The 14,982-nt window shown below is 38.6% G+C and overlaps 1 protein-coding gene across 1 annotated transcript in view; it reads right to left on the bottom strand.

Moving 5' to 3' along the window:
• LOC140230350 (solute carrier family 12 member 2-like) overlaps positions 1–13,194 on the bottom strand; it is a 53,856-nt gene extending 40,662 nt beyond the window's left edge. Inside the window, exons 1-2 of the mRNA XM_072310498.1 lie at positions 13,117–13,194; positions 10,774–11,251 (exon numbers count right to left, since the gene is read on the bottom strand). Coding sequence (XP_072166599.1) covers positions 10,774–11,178 — 405 coding nt within the window. The 5' untranslated portion in view covers positions 11,179–11,251; positions 13,117–13,194. The remainder of the gene's footprint in view (positions 1–10,773; positions 11,252–13,116) is intronic.
• Positions 13,195–14,982: the final 1,788 nt, after the last annotated feature.

Raw genomic sequence — 14,982 nt, 5'->3', positions numbered from 1 at the left:
CTGTGTTGTTATTGCCCACCCCCCCCCAATTGCTGAACAGAAGAAGTTATTTACAAACTAGACCAGAACTTCCAGAAGTCATACTACATGTAACTTCCCCTCTGATTCTAAAACTGTATGGTACAAGTTGTAGTTAAACAGTGAGGATCCATACGTCTGTACCTTGTACATTAATTGCACTTGTATCAATCTTCATTGTTATATTTCTTATTGCACACATCTTCTGAAGTGATGTTCAAATGTAATTCAAATCCTAAATTCAGGTCACCACATTGTGCAACAAGGAAGCAGTAGATGTACTTGCAATGAGCAGACATACAAAGTGTACATTCCTTGTACAAGGAACTGAAGCTAAATCGGAATTACCTGGTAACTACAATGTACACTCGTCTTACAATCTACATCTGTACACACCATGCCTGGTCAAAACACAACACTGGCATGGTGACTACAAAACTGTATATACTGGATAATGTTTGTTCTTTTAACTACCCGGTACTGTTAGCAGTTTAGCAGTTACAACGTATACATTGTACATGTGGCCCCCTGCAATAAAAACAATTCTACTTAAACTTGTTATAAAAAACACACACCTAAAAGTAAACCTGTGCACTCTGACGTAATGCAAGGTACCAGGGAACGGCTATTTATTATATTCAGATGGGACTGAAGGTTAGTGTATTACAGATTCTTATCTGAGCAACTGTGTCATCATGCTACGTAGAAAGAAAGAAAATGAGTAATTTCTAATGTTTATTATGATTACTATCTCTGCTACTCTACAGAGGTAATGGCTTTTCGAGACAATATGGGATGACAAGAAATTTAAACACTAAAATGGTATCTGTCAAATTTATGGCAGTATTACAGCTGTAAATTACTGTACAATGTTTGCATCCTTGTGAAGGTAAAATAAATTGACGGCAGACTGCTATAACATGTCTTTCTTCCTCAGTCTGTATTCTTCGGGGTATTTCAGAATGTCTATTTGTCATGGATATACAACTGTACGCATTTATTCCAATAAATCAATTCTATGATATCTGAATATATTTATGATTCTCAGAGGAAGTAAGGCTGAACCCTGAACATTGAGCTCAATTCCACATTATATCTGGGCCTATGTTTACAATGTAGGTATATGCATACAAACGCTGTAGAATGATATACAATGTTACAACTTTAAATCAAATAGAGTGTGTGGGTTCATCAAAACCAGACTTCCCGTATTGTATTTTCACAAAATGGAGATGTGTAGCAAGCTGTTCCATGATGATTGCTCAAGTGACAACTGCTTAAATATCTACATGCTATTAAAAGCCAAACATAAATCATAGTTATACTTGACTGGGTGTTAAAACATTGTAACATTGATGCAATTGATGCATACCGTAAAATGAGGAATGTTCGCGTGCATTCTAATTTCGTGAATTTCTCAAGCGGCAACATCGCGAAATTAAAATGCACACGAAAGTTCTTGCCTACACGATATGAATTGGATGCCAGTGGTAAGTCGCGAAAATTTCACACCGCGAGAAAGGCCGTTAGCTCCAATTCGCGAAATTTCCATGCCGCAAATGTATCGTGTTTTACAGTACTGCCATCTCACTGCACAGATTTTATAATACAAACATGAGCTGTTCATTTCCATATAAAAATGTAATATCTGAGTACTAGTACACTTTATATTATGCTTACTGTATGTAGGCAATGTTGAGTACCTGGGTATCAATTCTTGACATTTAAAATCAAATCCATCAGAATTTTCTTGAAAATAAAGTTGCTGTTAGAATTTGAAGAGCCTAGAGATATTATGCAAAAAAAAAAATGCAATTGAAAAGCATGTAACAAAGTGTAGGACAATCACAGACATCAACAAAAACATGTACTGTAACAAGAGACAGGAACATAAAGACTTAAAAGTATTTTGTTCACCACACATATGGCTGCTTGAAACACAGACTGTATATTTGAAGAGTTTGTTCGCAAAAACCGATAAGTTCATTTTTGAAGATTTTGAAGTACGGTCTCTGTCATAAAGTACAAAATAATATCTTTTAAATGATATATTGATCACTACATATAAAGGTACATTTTTAAAGTTATGGTCAAAAGAAGCAACATTTTTCTTATTATTCTCTTTATTTTTCTTGACCTTTAATTGCAAATATCTCCATTTGGCAAATATGGACTTATCGGTTTTTGCAAACAAACTCTTCATTTGTACATGAGGAAGGAACCGTTCCATATGACATGTACATTTTGTCATAGCAAGGCTTAGTAGGCCAGAGCAAGAAAAGGGAGTAAAAAAAAAAAGAGAGTAAAAACAAAAAGAAACACATCATTGTAGCATAGATTTATATCAAAAGCCCATGTAATGCCTGTTCTGCAAAGTTCCACTGGTATTATTACACTCTCTGCTCCAGTGTGTGTACAGCGTTAAGGCATTTTCTCTGCGAATCAGCACTCAAAACACACAAAGGGTTAAAGGGATTGTACAGTTATGGTTGAGACCTAATTTAAGGTTTCTAACATTTTTTGGTGAGATAATGAGAAACCTCTTATAAAATGTGAAAGAGCATAGCTATGAGGAATTCAACGTTTATTTGATGAAAATTGTTTTTGAAATGGCTGAGATATCAAAAAAAGAGCGATTCTAATAAAGTGTAGAACCCACACTTTATCATGATTGCTTTGTTTTACTTTGTTTTTTGATGTTTCAGTCATTCCAAACCCAATTTTCGTCAAATAAACTTTGAATTCCTCCTAAAATGGTATGTTCTGTACTATATCATAAGTGTTTTCTTGGTATCTCGCAAAAAGTTAAAAACCCAATTCTCATCTCCACCAAAACTGTACTATCCCTTTATGATGCATACTCTACACTTGTATGGAAGTTATCAACACCACTAGCAGAGGACACTGCTCTGTGTTGGGGGATCTGTCACAATGCGGTGAGGCAAAGTCGGTCCAGATGCGTCATTTTGTCACACATCTAAAAAGAAAAAAGCTAATAACTAAAACATCTTCTTTCTGACATAGTGTGTTACCATGACTCATGATCTACCAGCTTACAAGGAAACATTCATTAAAGCTGCCCTTTATCCAACATCAAATCTCATACCATTAGCTACCTTCCGATGTGTAAGATGGCATCATGCTCTTACAATCTGAGGGAATGTACACGTGGATGGACACGCAACAACAAAGAAGCTGTGAATTTTACCTTGTCAAGCCCACTACAATGTCACACTGAATCTCATGGAAGGGTCTGAATCCAATTCCAGCAATACCGAATTTACATTGTAAAATACATTGTACAGTGTACATGCTGTACTTCTGGCTGTATGAATTCTGAATACAGGTGTCTGTAAACAGTGCAGGATGCTTTTATTCTCTTCCACTGTTTTGTCTAAACAGCCTTTACTACCTGGTAAAGCTGTATTTGTGAGCCTGGACAACTGCATGAAACTACAGTGTACAAAGTATACTTTAAATGTTCAGTAAAAGTACTTCTTCAGTACTGTACAAGTGTATTTCAGTGCAAAGTTTGTGATACTTTTTTTTTCTTGGTCATCAAAGTGTGTCTCTTATCTAGATCACAACCCAGAATTATTACAAAATGAATGAATTGGACTATTAAATAATGTCTTCTCATACATTTTTTTTAAACATAAAATCAAAATGTACTTCTACACTGTATGAATTTCCTTTTAATAGTTTTATGACTTTAGATAATCTGCATGTAAATTGAACCATGTCCACTCACATATATTAAAGGGTATAGCACACACAAATTCAATAAACAATTGTGGACAAGGTGCCTCATGCTCAGAAGCCCAAAAATCAATTAAAAGCTGAACAATATGGTTTACTTGCACTTTGTATCAAACAGTACAGGTGCACATGCATGTGTTGAACACCCAATAGAGGTACAATTTTTTGTACAGTGCTACACACCATATTTTTCAAACTACTATACATATAATGTACAAGTGTATTTTCTATTCATATCATTTGACTAGTATGATACCAAACTTCCCAACCTTTCTGACTGAAAAAAAAAAATAGGGAAGATTTCACTATTAAAAAACTGGGAAAGAAAGAGCAGTTCCCAGAAGAATTATAAGTTTTAAGAACAAGAGACCCGCGGGTCTAGCGCTCACCTGAGTATCGCAAGTTCACCTTTCACGCAGTCACTGACTATTAATCTGAAACTATTCACAGCTCTACTAAAATTTGACCAGGCATTCTCAAGTAGAAGATGAAAATGTACAATAAGGGCCCGAATCTTTTAAGATTCCTTAATTTTGGGGGATTAGGGCCCCCTGGGGCCTTCTGGGTGGGGCATGGTGCCCATTTTGATAAATTGAGATCCTGACCCCCTAAGGATGCTACCTGCCAAGTTTGACGAAAATCCATCATGAGATTTTCAGGAAGAAGATGAAAATGTACAATTCAGGCCCCCATTTGGACCTTCCCAACCCCCCCCCCCAACCCCCAAGAGGGGCACCCCTGGATCTGCTATGAACAAACTTGAAACTACAGTCAGTGTACTCATAGTATTATCTTAGCTCGATAACTTCTGATTCTAGAGAATATTTTTAAAGATTCCTTCATTTTGGGGGGTTTGGGCCCCCCTGGGGGCCCCCTGGGTGGAGCATGGTGCCCATTTTAACAAATTGAGATCCTAACCCCCTAGGGATGCTACCTGCCAAGTTTGGTGAAAATGGGTCATGGGGTTCTCAAGAAGAAGATGAAAATGTAAAAAGTTTACGCACGACGGACGACGCGCGACGCACGACGGACGACGCACGACGGACGCCGGACGAAGGGCAATCGCAATAGCTCACTTGAGCCTTTGGCTCAGGTGAGCTAAAAAGAGGAAACTCATATTGAAACAAGAGCTGGGAATACAGTTGCTGAAAATTCAGATTCTTTCCTCTAGAGTCCAAATTTAGAATGGTTGAGGGAGATCTGTGATAACAGGTGAATTGCTTCTTTTTATCAATGCATGTAGCTATGGGCCAGCAGTCCATACACTGTACAGCGTTTTCTGTACCATTTGTTTAGCAAGCGCTACGAACTGAATTACTGGATCCTTTGAGCTCAACATTGGGGTAGTAGGAGTGAAGACTACGAGGACAGCAGTTGGTGGGGTGAGGGCAAGATGTATCGGTCCCTGTCACAAACCAATTATGAATACACCTGACACCATTTTGAGTAGTAACAAGTCGCCTGGACAGCATTATTTCCCAACCATCAAAGGAGCATATGGACGGATTAAGATGCATGAAATAAACAATTTACTATTAAGATTCACAGCTAATTCAAGCTAAAATGTAACACTATCATAAATAGGAAGCTTTAGATTTGCAATACGGTCTTTGAGACGATGATTGCACCCAATTCGGCCATTCTCCTCTCTCCCTGCACCGTGTTGCAAAGTAGTTTTAGATTATACTGTACACTAATAATGCGAGGACACGGCGTATACAAAGTACAATGTAAAATGGGGCCCCCATATTGCTCTCTACGTTATTGCTCTCAGCCAATCATTTGATACTTTATACTTGGATCCATATTAACCATCTTAATATAAAACTTCATTGATTTCTGTCAGAACCCCTAACATGGGTTCATGAACCCCAATATTACCATAATGTACACGTCATACATTTTTGTAAAATTTGAAGGTTTAAAGCCATAGTAATACAAAACTCTACCATATACATACAGTGTACACTGTACAGTATAGTTTCATGTACAACATATCGTACAGTATTAAAAGGTATGTACTATTATACACTTTCTACTGATATGCAGGATGTATGTGACACCAGTGTTACACAAATGCTATTTAAGGTCAAGGAGGCACAAACTCCCCTACGCGTACGCAAAAAACAGGGCACATATTCTATACAGTGTAATCTGGCCCAGGTACACTGTACATGTTGTACATCATATCCCTAAAATTATAATAAATAGACACCCACAGAAACTTTTGCATGCAGCATAGTACAATCATGTGAATGGAATGCACACTGCAGTGATTGATTTTGATAGTGCTGCTCATACTATGTGCCTCCAGATAACTAAGCACTGATAGCAACAGGCCGGCAATGTGAATTCATTACTGCAGAGACAGATGACAATTTCAAGTATTCAATCATACTGTCACATGCACTGGTCCCCTTGACAACCTCATTGAGAAAAATACATAGTATATTGAAAACTAGAAATGCCGCTTTGGCGACTGGTATGCCTCCGCCATAATGCATGATTTTCCCAATAGGTCTAGATAGTACATGTGGACACTGTGTGATTACATTTTCACAAAATTGGCAAAATATTGGAATGACAAGTTTGTCACAAATGTGTTGAATGTTCACCTTCCTTGACGTAGGTTTAATTGGATGAATAGGAGAGCATGTATCTAGGGATTTAAGGACTTTAACTTGACTTTGACCCATTCATACATTTAGGCATTGAGTAATTTTCAAGGTACAGGTGTGGAGAAAAAGTGCAATTTCTGAATTGAATAGTAAATTGTTACCATTTTCATCTGGCCCTTGACCCTAAAATTCATGAGATAATTACTTTCAGGTAGAACATGCATAATATGTACTAAGTTTCAAGGTAACTTGAGCCACTTCCGAAATATGGAGGAAAAAGTTAGTTCAGCACTTTCAATTGATCTTTGACCTTTTGACCTTTGAGGCAAAAAGAGAGAAAAAAAAAAAACTTTCCAGAGAATTTCTATTAGGTTACACACGCATACACCAAGTGTAAAAAAATAACCCTGCTGGCATTGCATGAAAATGAGGGTAATAGTAAAATTTTGAAGTCTTGCACTTGACCTTTGACCCCTGACCTTTGACCCTATGAACCCTACATTCTCTAGATAATCACTTCCAGTCAGTACATGTATACTATGTTCCATGAAGATACTTGAACAATTTTCCAAGGTACAGAGAAAAAAAAGAAGTTTTAATATTTCTACTTGACCTTTTGACCTTTGACCTTTGACCTCATGACCCAAACTTTCACCAGAGAATCTTAATTGGGTAATACATGTATACACTAAGTTCCAAGGAAATATCTTCAGGCATTCAATAGATATGGTGGAAATAGTGAAATTTTATGTATTTGACCCTGACCTTTTGACCTTTGACCTCATGACCCAAACTTTCACCAGAGAATCTTAATTGGGTAATACATATATACACTAAGTTTCAAGAAAATATCTTCAGGCATTCAATAGATATGGTAGAAAAAGTGAAATTTTATGTATTTGACCCTGACCTTTTGACCTTTGACCTCATGACCCAAACTTTCACCAGAGAATCTTAATTGGGTAATACATGTATACACTAAGTTTCAAGAAAATACCTTAAGGCATTCAATAGATATGGTGGAAATAGTGAAATTTTATGTATTTGACCTTGACCTTTTGACCTTTGACCTTGAGCATGTGCACCCAAAAGTTGATAGGCACAACTGCACCCCCTAATACACATACATGCCAAGTTTCATTAGAATACCTCAACAGGTTTCGATAGTTACCTTGTCCACAAAATTCATTACGGACGGACGCAAGGACGGACAGACGGACGGACGGACGGACGGAAGGACGGACGGACGGAAGGACGGACAGACGGACGGACGGACGGACAACCCGAAAACATAATGCCTCCTGCACCACTTCGTGGCGGAGGCATAAAAATCATAATCAAAAGGCATTGTTGTAAATGCCATTTTCAGATGGAACACTAATTCCTGGACAGCGTAGTACATACATGTACAATGTGTATAATGCACAGTTTACACAATGTTGTACATTGTAAATCTATTCAAAAACATAGTATTTATAACAAGAAATTGACTCTACATTCACAAGCAATATCTCCGCACGCAAAATGCACTTTACAGTATTGCTCGAAAGAAAGTGGACACCCGATTGTGGTCTCCCGCGGGGGACCACCGACACACGCGAGTGAACACGGCCGCACGTGTGATTGTGCGAGATTCATGGTCTGATCGATAGCGGAAGGAATTCTCACATAATCGATTATAAAGGACTGATTACAAACCTCGCACACTCGGCTTGCTTCCGTGTTGCACGCACGATCGCGAGCTACTCGAGTGTACACTGTATTTTATAATTAAAAAATCTACATGTACATTTTCCCTCAACTTGCTGCTGACATAAATACATTGTAAAGGGAAATAGTGTTATTCCACCTGCTTTCTGAAAGAGGAATAAACTGTCCTCTGTATCTTCAATGTTGCAAAAGTAAAAATTCTTTTAATTTTCTTATATTTTCTTTACTATTTAAGCTGTTAGTTTTGCAAATTTCGTGAATCACAGTCAGAACGCAAATTTAAAAACATGTGAAAACATTGCCATGCTCTAGGGTAATAGCGCATTTACATGTATATACAAGTAGCCTTGGTCTAAATTCACGAAAACAACATCTCGCGGAAATGTCTGTGACCTACCCATTCACAAAAATATCTGTACACGAAAACAGCTTAAATACAGTAAATCATTTTCCATAACATCACAAATGTAGTCTTCTCATCCAGCCTTACAGAATCAACAATTCAAATATTCCTAAAATTTCAACAGATTGTCTGATTTTCACTGATGTGTTCTACAAAGATTGCTGCATGTACAACATTTGTACACTCACTGGGTTTCATTCCCCTTTACAAATAAGAGAATCAACATTTAAAATGGTAATATTGAAGATGTGAATTATGACATTATGAATATGAATGTTACAGTGTACATGTAACTTCAAATCAAACTGAGAACCTGTCAGCACACATAATGTACCTTCATTTAAATTTCAAAGCAGAATATGTTTTCTAATCTGCATGTCAATGTGTTACATGCTGTTACGTGTACCCTAAACTATCAGTGACCCTAGTCATACACTAGCAAGTTCATACACTGACAAATGCAAATCATACTTAAAAAATGCACTGCAGAATAGGAGGTGGATATCACGAAAGTCAAAAAGTGATACTGCATGCTCTAAAACATAATTTGTGCACAGAAATGAAACTACAACAGCTCATATCTTCTCCACGAGATGGATATTGTTTTGAGAGACCGGTACTGCATTAATGTCAAGCTTGGTGACAAAACTTTCTCCAGACACACACAAGGCAAAAAAGCACACGAAGCAACCTTAAACACAGAAACAAAGTCAAATACAGAGAAAACATTAACAAAAATGTCCTATCCCACCCCGCTCTGAGCAACCTGACATTTTGGAGCCTGATAATTTGATAGCAGATCAGGATGTTCTCTATTAGCATCGATTTACACTAAGATCTGGAAGATTTTCTCTAGCAGGAACTGAGGATTTACTGCACGAGACAATTTGGCTTAGGTTTACAATGTGTTGTGGGGCATCAGGTCACACAAATGCCGTTTTGAATTCCCATTGACGGCAGCTGCCAAAAAATCAACCGAGCAGATAAACTGTAATCATGTCCAATCAACTCAATAGATCTGAGATCTCTGAGACTTCATGGTGAGCAGATTTTTACCTACCATCATAATTATCATTGGCTCTCTTAAACATATAATTATGTATTTGATGTACATGTACAGTGTATCCATTCATTTTAATATCTCCATACAATGACTTACTCTGACTATATCAGGAGAAGGGGTAAAGTCAAGCTTGCAAATGAAAACAAAAAATCAACGACAAATGATTACTGTCAACGCAGAAGTGAAACTTCTTTGCACACCTGTTTAGCGTTCAAATTGTTCATTCCATGAACTATCAATTGCTCTATAATTGTACATGTATGTGCTCATCTTTCATCGATTACATTCCATTGAAACTTTACATCTGAATGACTCAGACTTGGTTGTCCGACAAAATTTGATACGAAAATACAGAGAAAAATCCCTATCTGTTTTATACCTTTATATTTTACAAATGAAGACAAAATGATTATCTGGGACTGCTAAATTGTTTCCTGTCTCCTGTTTTACATGTATTTTACTGACATTCAGTGACTTACAATTTAAGCCAGTCCTCTTTTTTGGCAATGGGAAGATCCTTAAGAATGAAGGTTAGAGCACGGCAGTCCAATATGATGAGACATCAAGGTGGGAAATTTACCGTTAGTCATGTCTTGGGTAAGGATAACATGCGACCTTGATGTGTTTTGCAGGGCACTCTTTTAATAGGGGTTGGTATGTCAGAAATGTAATACAGAATTCATTGCACTTTATGAGGGGTCCACTGAGGTGCGATCAAGACAGTGTAGATGACTGTGATGTTCAAACAGGCTTCTCTTCCTGTACTCATCCATTTTCAAAAAAATGTCAATATACAGCAGTGGATTATTGCGCATACAATGTACATTTCAGATATTTCACTCTCTGATTTTTTACCTTTTAGACATTATAATGTAATGTAAAAGTTTGCCTTTTTTGACTAACACGGGAAAACCATAATTTGTGAGAGAAGTTGTGAATATTATTGGGACATTGTTCTCATATCTAATATTTTTATCTAAATTTGCTCACAAATTTTCCACAATGATATTGAATATTTTGCTAAACATAGGAAACAACATGCAGTATAGAATGTAATTTCAACAGTTTTTTTTTTTCTTCAAATTTTGAATATTACAAACAGCTGTCCATACTAAACCCATATTGAACAAGAAAGATTGAAACTTATCCTTACTTTTTAAACCATGTACCAGTATAATACCATGGTTTTATGATTCAAATACCTTGATTGGTTCATGGAGCTCGTGCAATGTGGGTCTCTGCTTGGCACTTGCAGATGTAGAGAAAAGATTGCGATAGTAGTCCAGGGACGGCACCACCTCAATGGTATTCTGGCCAAAGGTCTGCATAGCCATGGAGTGGTCAAAGTCCTCGTTGCCAGAGGGGCTGGACGGGCCATCTGAGTTGGGACCGCTACTGCTCTCCGGCGAGCCCTTCTCCTTGTCCACCTTGGAGGCTGACTGAGGCTTTTCACTGACAATATTGACCTGGAAGCGGCCCGGCCTCGGCGAGCTTTTTGTCCCGCCTCCCTCCTGGGCCAGGCCGGCCTCCTGCCGGTTGCTGTCTTCCTGTTTATTGAGATCCTCCATCTCGACCTCACTCTTCAAGACAGCCACATCACCACTCATCTCAGAGTGGCCTTAGGGTCTGCACAACTTAGAACCTGTCCTTGTTCTAGTCTCAGCAAAAGGCTCTGTTCACCTGATCATATCGTATAAAGAGAGAGAGAAAAAAAAATGATAATGATGAAAAAAAATATAAACCAGTGATCAGTGATTTCACGATATATAATAACTCTCGCTTGATAAAACAGGGCCCAGGTCTAACATGATACTGACTGATTATCAAAGTACATGTCGCCTAACAGTATTGCCAGGCAAGGAATATCTTCAATTGCTATACAGTGACATTATATGTTGGTCAAAAAAAAAAAATATGGATATTACATTTTTTTTTTCCTTTTTATGCCACACAAAGGACAATCTTGGACAATATTTTGCCAGTTTGTAACAGTACACAGACATCACCCGATGCAAAGGTCTAGAGAGCAATATACATGTACTGTATACGCCGAATATTTCGCGAGGTTTTTATTTTTGTGAATTTCGCGAGTCAGGTGCTATTCGCGAAATTAAAAACACGCGAAAATATTGACTCTGATCCCGATGTGAATGTGACGTAGGCGTGTACACTTCTCCATTAAGTACAGACTTCACAATCGCGAATTTAACCACTCGCGAAATCGTCGGGAATTCCCGATTCGCGACATACATATATGGCGTATACAGTATAACACTAGCCCCTGCATGCACCCAGTCAAAGCCACTGTGTGTGTGTGTGTGTGACAATATACCGGTAGATGAAATTACCTTCTTTACATGCATGTGTGCTGCTGATATGAAGGACTTGCTTCTCCAACATTACCCTAGTTGGTGGCAGAAGTCTTCACTGGCTACCGGTGTCCAAAAAGGAGAGAGTTTAAATTCGGCTCCACACATGGAAAGCAGTACACTCTTTGACTTTGACTTCCAAATGTTTGCAAACTCTGGTTTCAGAATATGTTCTTGGCCTAAATCTCTATACTTTTATATAAAATTATCATTGGTAAACAGCAGTCCAAAGAACAATCTCACCTTGTCGGAGAAAAGGCTTTTATTTGTGCAGCCCCATCTCTCTGGAATGCTCAGCATTAATTGACTTTCATATCCATGTAAATTCCACAGAGTAAGAGTAGCCTCACAACACAACCTTACACTGTACAAGTCACACAATGCAAACACCAGAGGTGCTTGTTTTACAAAGAATCCTAGAAGCTAAGTCGATCTTACAATTTAGAATTGGTTATTACTATATTAGCCTTTTCAGATGTTTTCGACATTGATATTATTTAATTTATGGTAGGCCTACACTGCACTGGCTACAGAATAATCCACTTGTTGTTTGGAATTTATCCAGACACTAAATCTTGTAAATTGTATTATCAATGACAATGGCTACTTTAAAAAAAAAAGTCTCCAAAATCTTCATTTTCATTAGAAAGCTTAACAAAATTGAAGACAAACACAACACTACAGGATACACCGCATAATTACCATTTTTAGTCAATCTTGATATTAAAATAAAGATCGATTCGGCATGTTTGTGTGAAATAGGCTCCTGAGTCCTGATCCATACATAACCCTGGGGCGCTCCTTGTACAAAATTAATGTAGTTATAATAATAATAATAATAAAGGACATTTATATTGCGCAGCTACTATAATAATATACTCTACTGCGCATTACAAAATGTTATCTAACATAACAACAGTTAATACACAGCACAGAGGTTTACTGTGAGCTGTGGAAGCGTTCGGGCTGGTGGTCGCAGTTTGATCCCACTGCTGCTGCTGCTGCGCTGCGGCCGCTCGCCGCCGGGCGGGCTGTCCGAGAACGGTCGGAATGAAGCAGGTGGGTCGTGGGCCGTGGGACAGCCGGTAGCTTGCAGTTTCTGCGGCGCGGGGTCTGCGACCAAATAATTAATGCATCAACTCACCAACTCAATATTGTAAGTACTCTATTACTTACCTTAATGGACCGGGCCTCTCGTTTTCCAGACAGAGTAATTTTACTGCAATCACTGATCTAAGGCTGGTCGTGGTCACTTAGTACCGTCACTCACTCCGATCCGTCGTACGATTACTGACTAATGTGTATTCCGGAGCTAGCAATTGCAGGCGCAGGCATGGTAAGGCATGGTATCGTAGAGAATACGTGAGTTGAGCCGTGCCGTACTACAGTTATATGCACGGTTTTACACACGGAGGGATGAGATCACTGATTTAGTGCCAGTGGATGAGAGGAGCGACCCATGAGTACTTCCTGACATGGCATGAATGACAGACCACTGATATACAGTAAATGATCTCTCTGTTTGAAGTTAGAGATCAATGCAGTTTGGAAGAGCTATAGTACACACGAATGAATGAGAGTACACCGTGTGTATACTAGTGTAGTAGTGTGTGGATACCGGCGGCTGGCTACTGCATGCAGCTAGCTGTGCAATTCGATCATTTTTCAAACGTTGAGGGCAGTATCCTTAACGAGATCATGGAGCTACCAGGATGTGTCTATGGCGCGCCATTTGCCCAATACTAGATTTAATTCGATAAACTGAGTTTATCGCCGAAAAACTCAGTTTATCACTCGATGCAGTGGCGTAACTACGGGGGGCATGGGGGGGCACGTGCCCCCCCAATCCGCTGGTAAAAAAAAAAAAAAAAAAAAAAAAGAAGAAAAAAAAAAAAAAAAAAACCTACCAAAATGGTAATTCAAGGGTTAGTAAACTGCTTTTGAAATCGATATGAAAGGATGATCAAGAAAAAAGATATTTTTCTAAGATTTCTTTTAACCATATAATTAAAGAGGTATTATAGTGAAACATTGTTCAAAAAGCCCGGAGACGACAAAAGATTGTGATTCAGTGTGATTCCTGGTTGGCATTTTGAATACAAGCAGGATGTGCGCAATGTACTCAGAACATCGGAATGGCAAAAAGAGTCGCTGCAATGTTGCGCAATGTGATGTTTGATAGGTTGTACACATTTGCTACCAAAGCTTGATCATTGATTTTGCAGTGTTGCTTTACATACTAGTCTATATTAAAATGCCTTGCATTGCCAATAATAAGACTCGACCTTGACTATTTCCTAACTTTTCCATCTATATGAAACACACACACTCACAAACACAAACAAATTAAGGGATGCTCTATATAAAGTGCAGATTTTGGACATCCTTCTCCCGCTTGGTCACTTCGACGCCCCCTCGCTGGTCATACCTCCCCCAATCATAAACATAAACCGACATCCTAGCTTGACTACAAGTGGCGGATCCAGGGGGCGCACCGGGCGCCCCCTCCCTCCAAAGCGAAAAAATATATATGTAGCTACAAACGACAGTTTTTGGACTGTAAAATGTCAAAATTTTCAAGCTCGCTCGCTTCGCTCGCTCGCATTTAATCGTTATGCAATTCTCCTGATGCTGTTTGCGCCCGGTGCGTCCCCTCCCCTTAATTTCCAAAGCGAAAAAATATAGCTACAAACGGCAGTTTGGGGACTGTAAAATGTCAAAATTTTCAAGCTCGCTCGCTCGCATTTAATCGTTATGCAATTCTCCTGATGTTGCTGTAAGTAATTGCCAGCAGTTGCGCCCGGTGCGCCCCCTCCCCTTAATTTCCAAAGCGAAAAAAATATAGCTACAAACGGCAGTTTTGGGACTGTAAAATGTCAAAATTTTCAAGCTCGCTCGCTTCGCTCGCTCGCATTTAATCGTTATGCAATTCTCCTGATGTTGCTGTTAGTAATTGCCAGCAGTTGTGCCCGGTGCGCCCAGGCCCTCTCCTTAATTTCCAAAGCGAAAAAATATAGCTAAAAACGGCAGTTTTGGGACTGT

Source organism: Diadema setosum, chromosome 7 (assembly GCF_964275005.1).
Source record: "Diadema setosum chromosome 7, eeDiaSeto1, whole genome shotgun sequence".
NCBI lineage: Eukaryota > Metazoa > Echinodermata > Echinoidea > Diadematoida > Diadematidae > Diadema > Diadema setosum.
The sequence above is the reverse complement of the archived record's forward strand: the minus strand, read 5'-3'. Positions and strand labels throughout refer to the sequence as shown.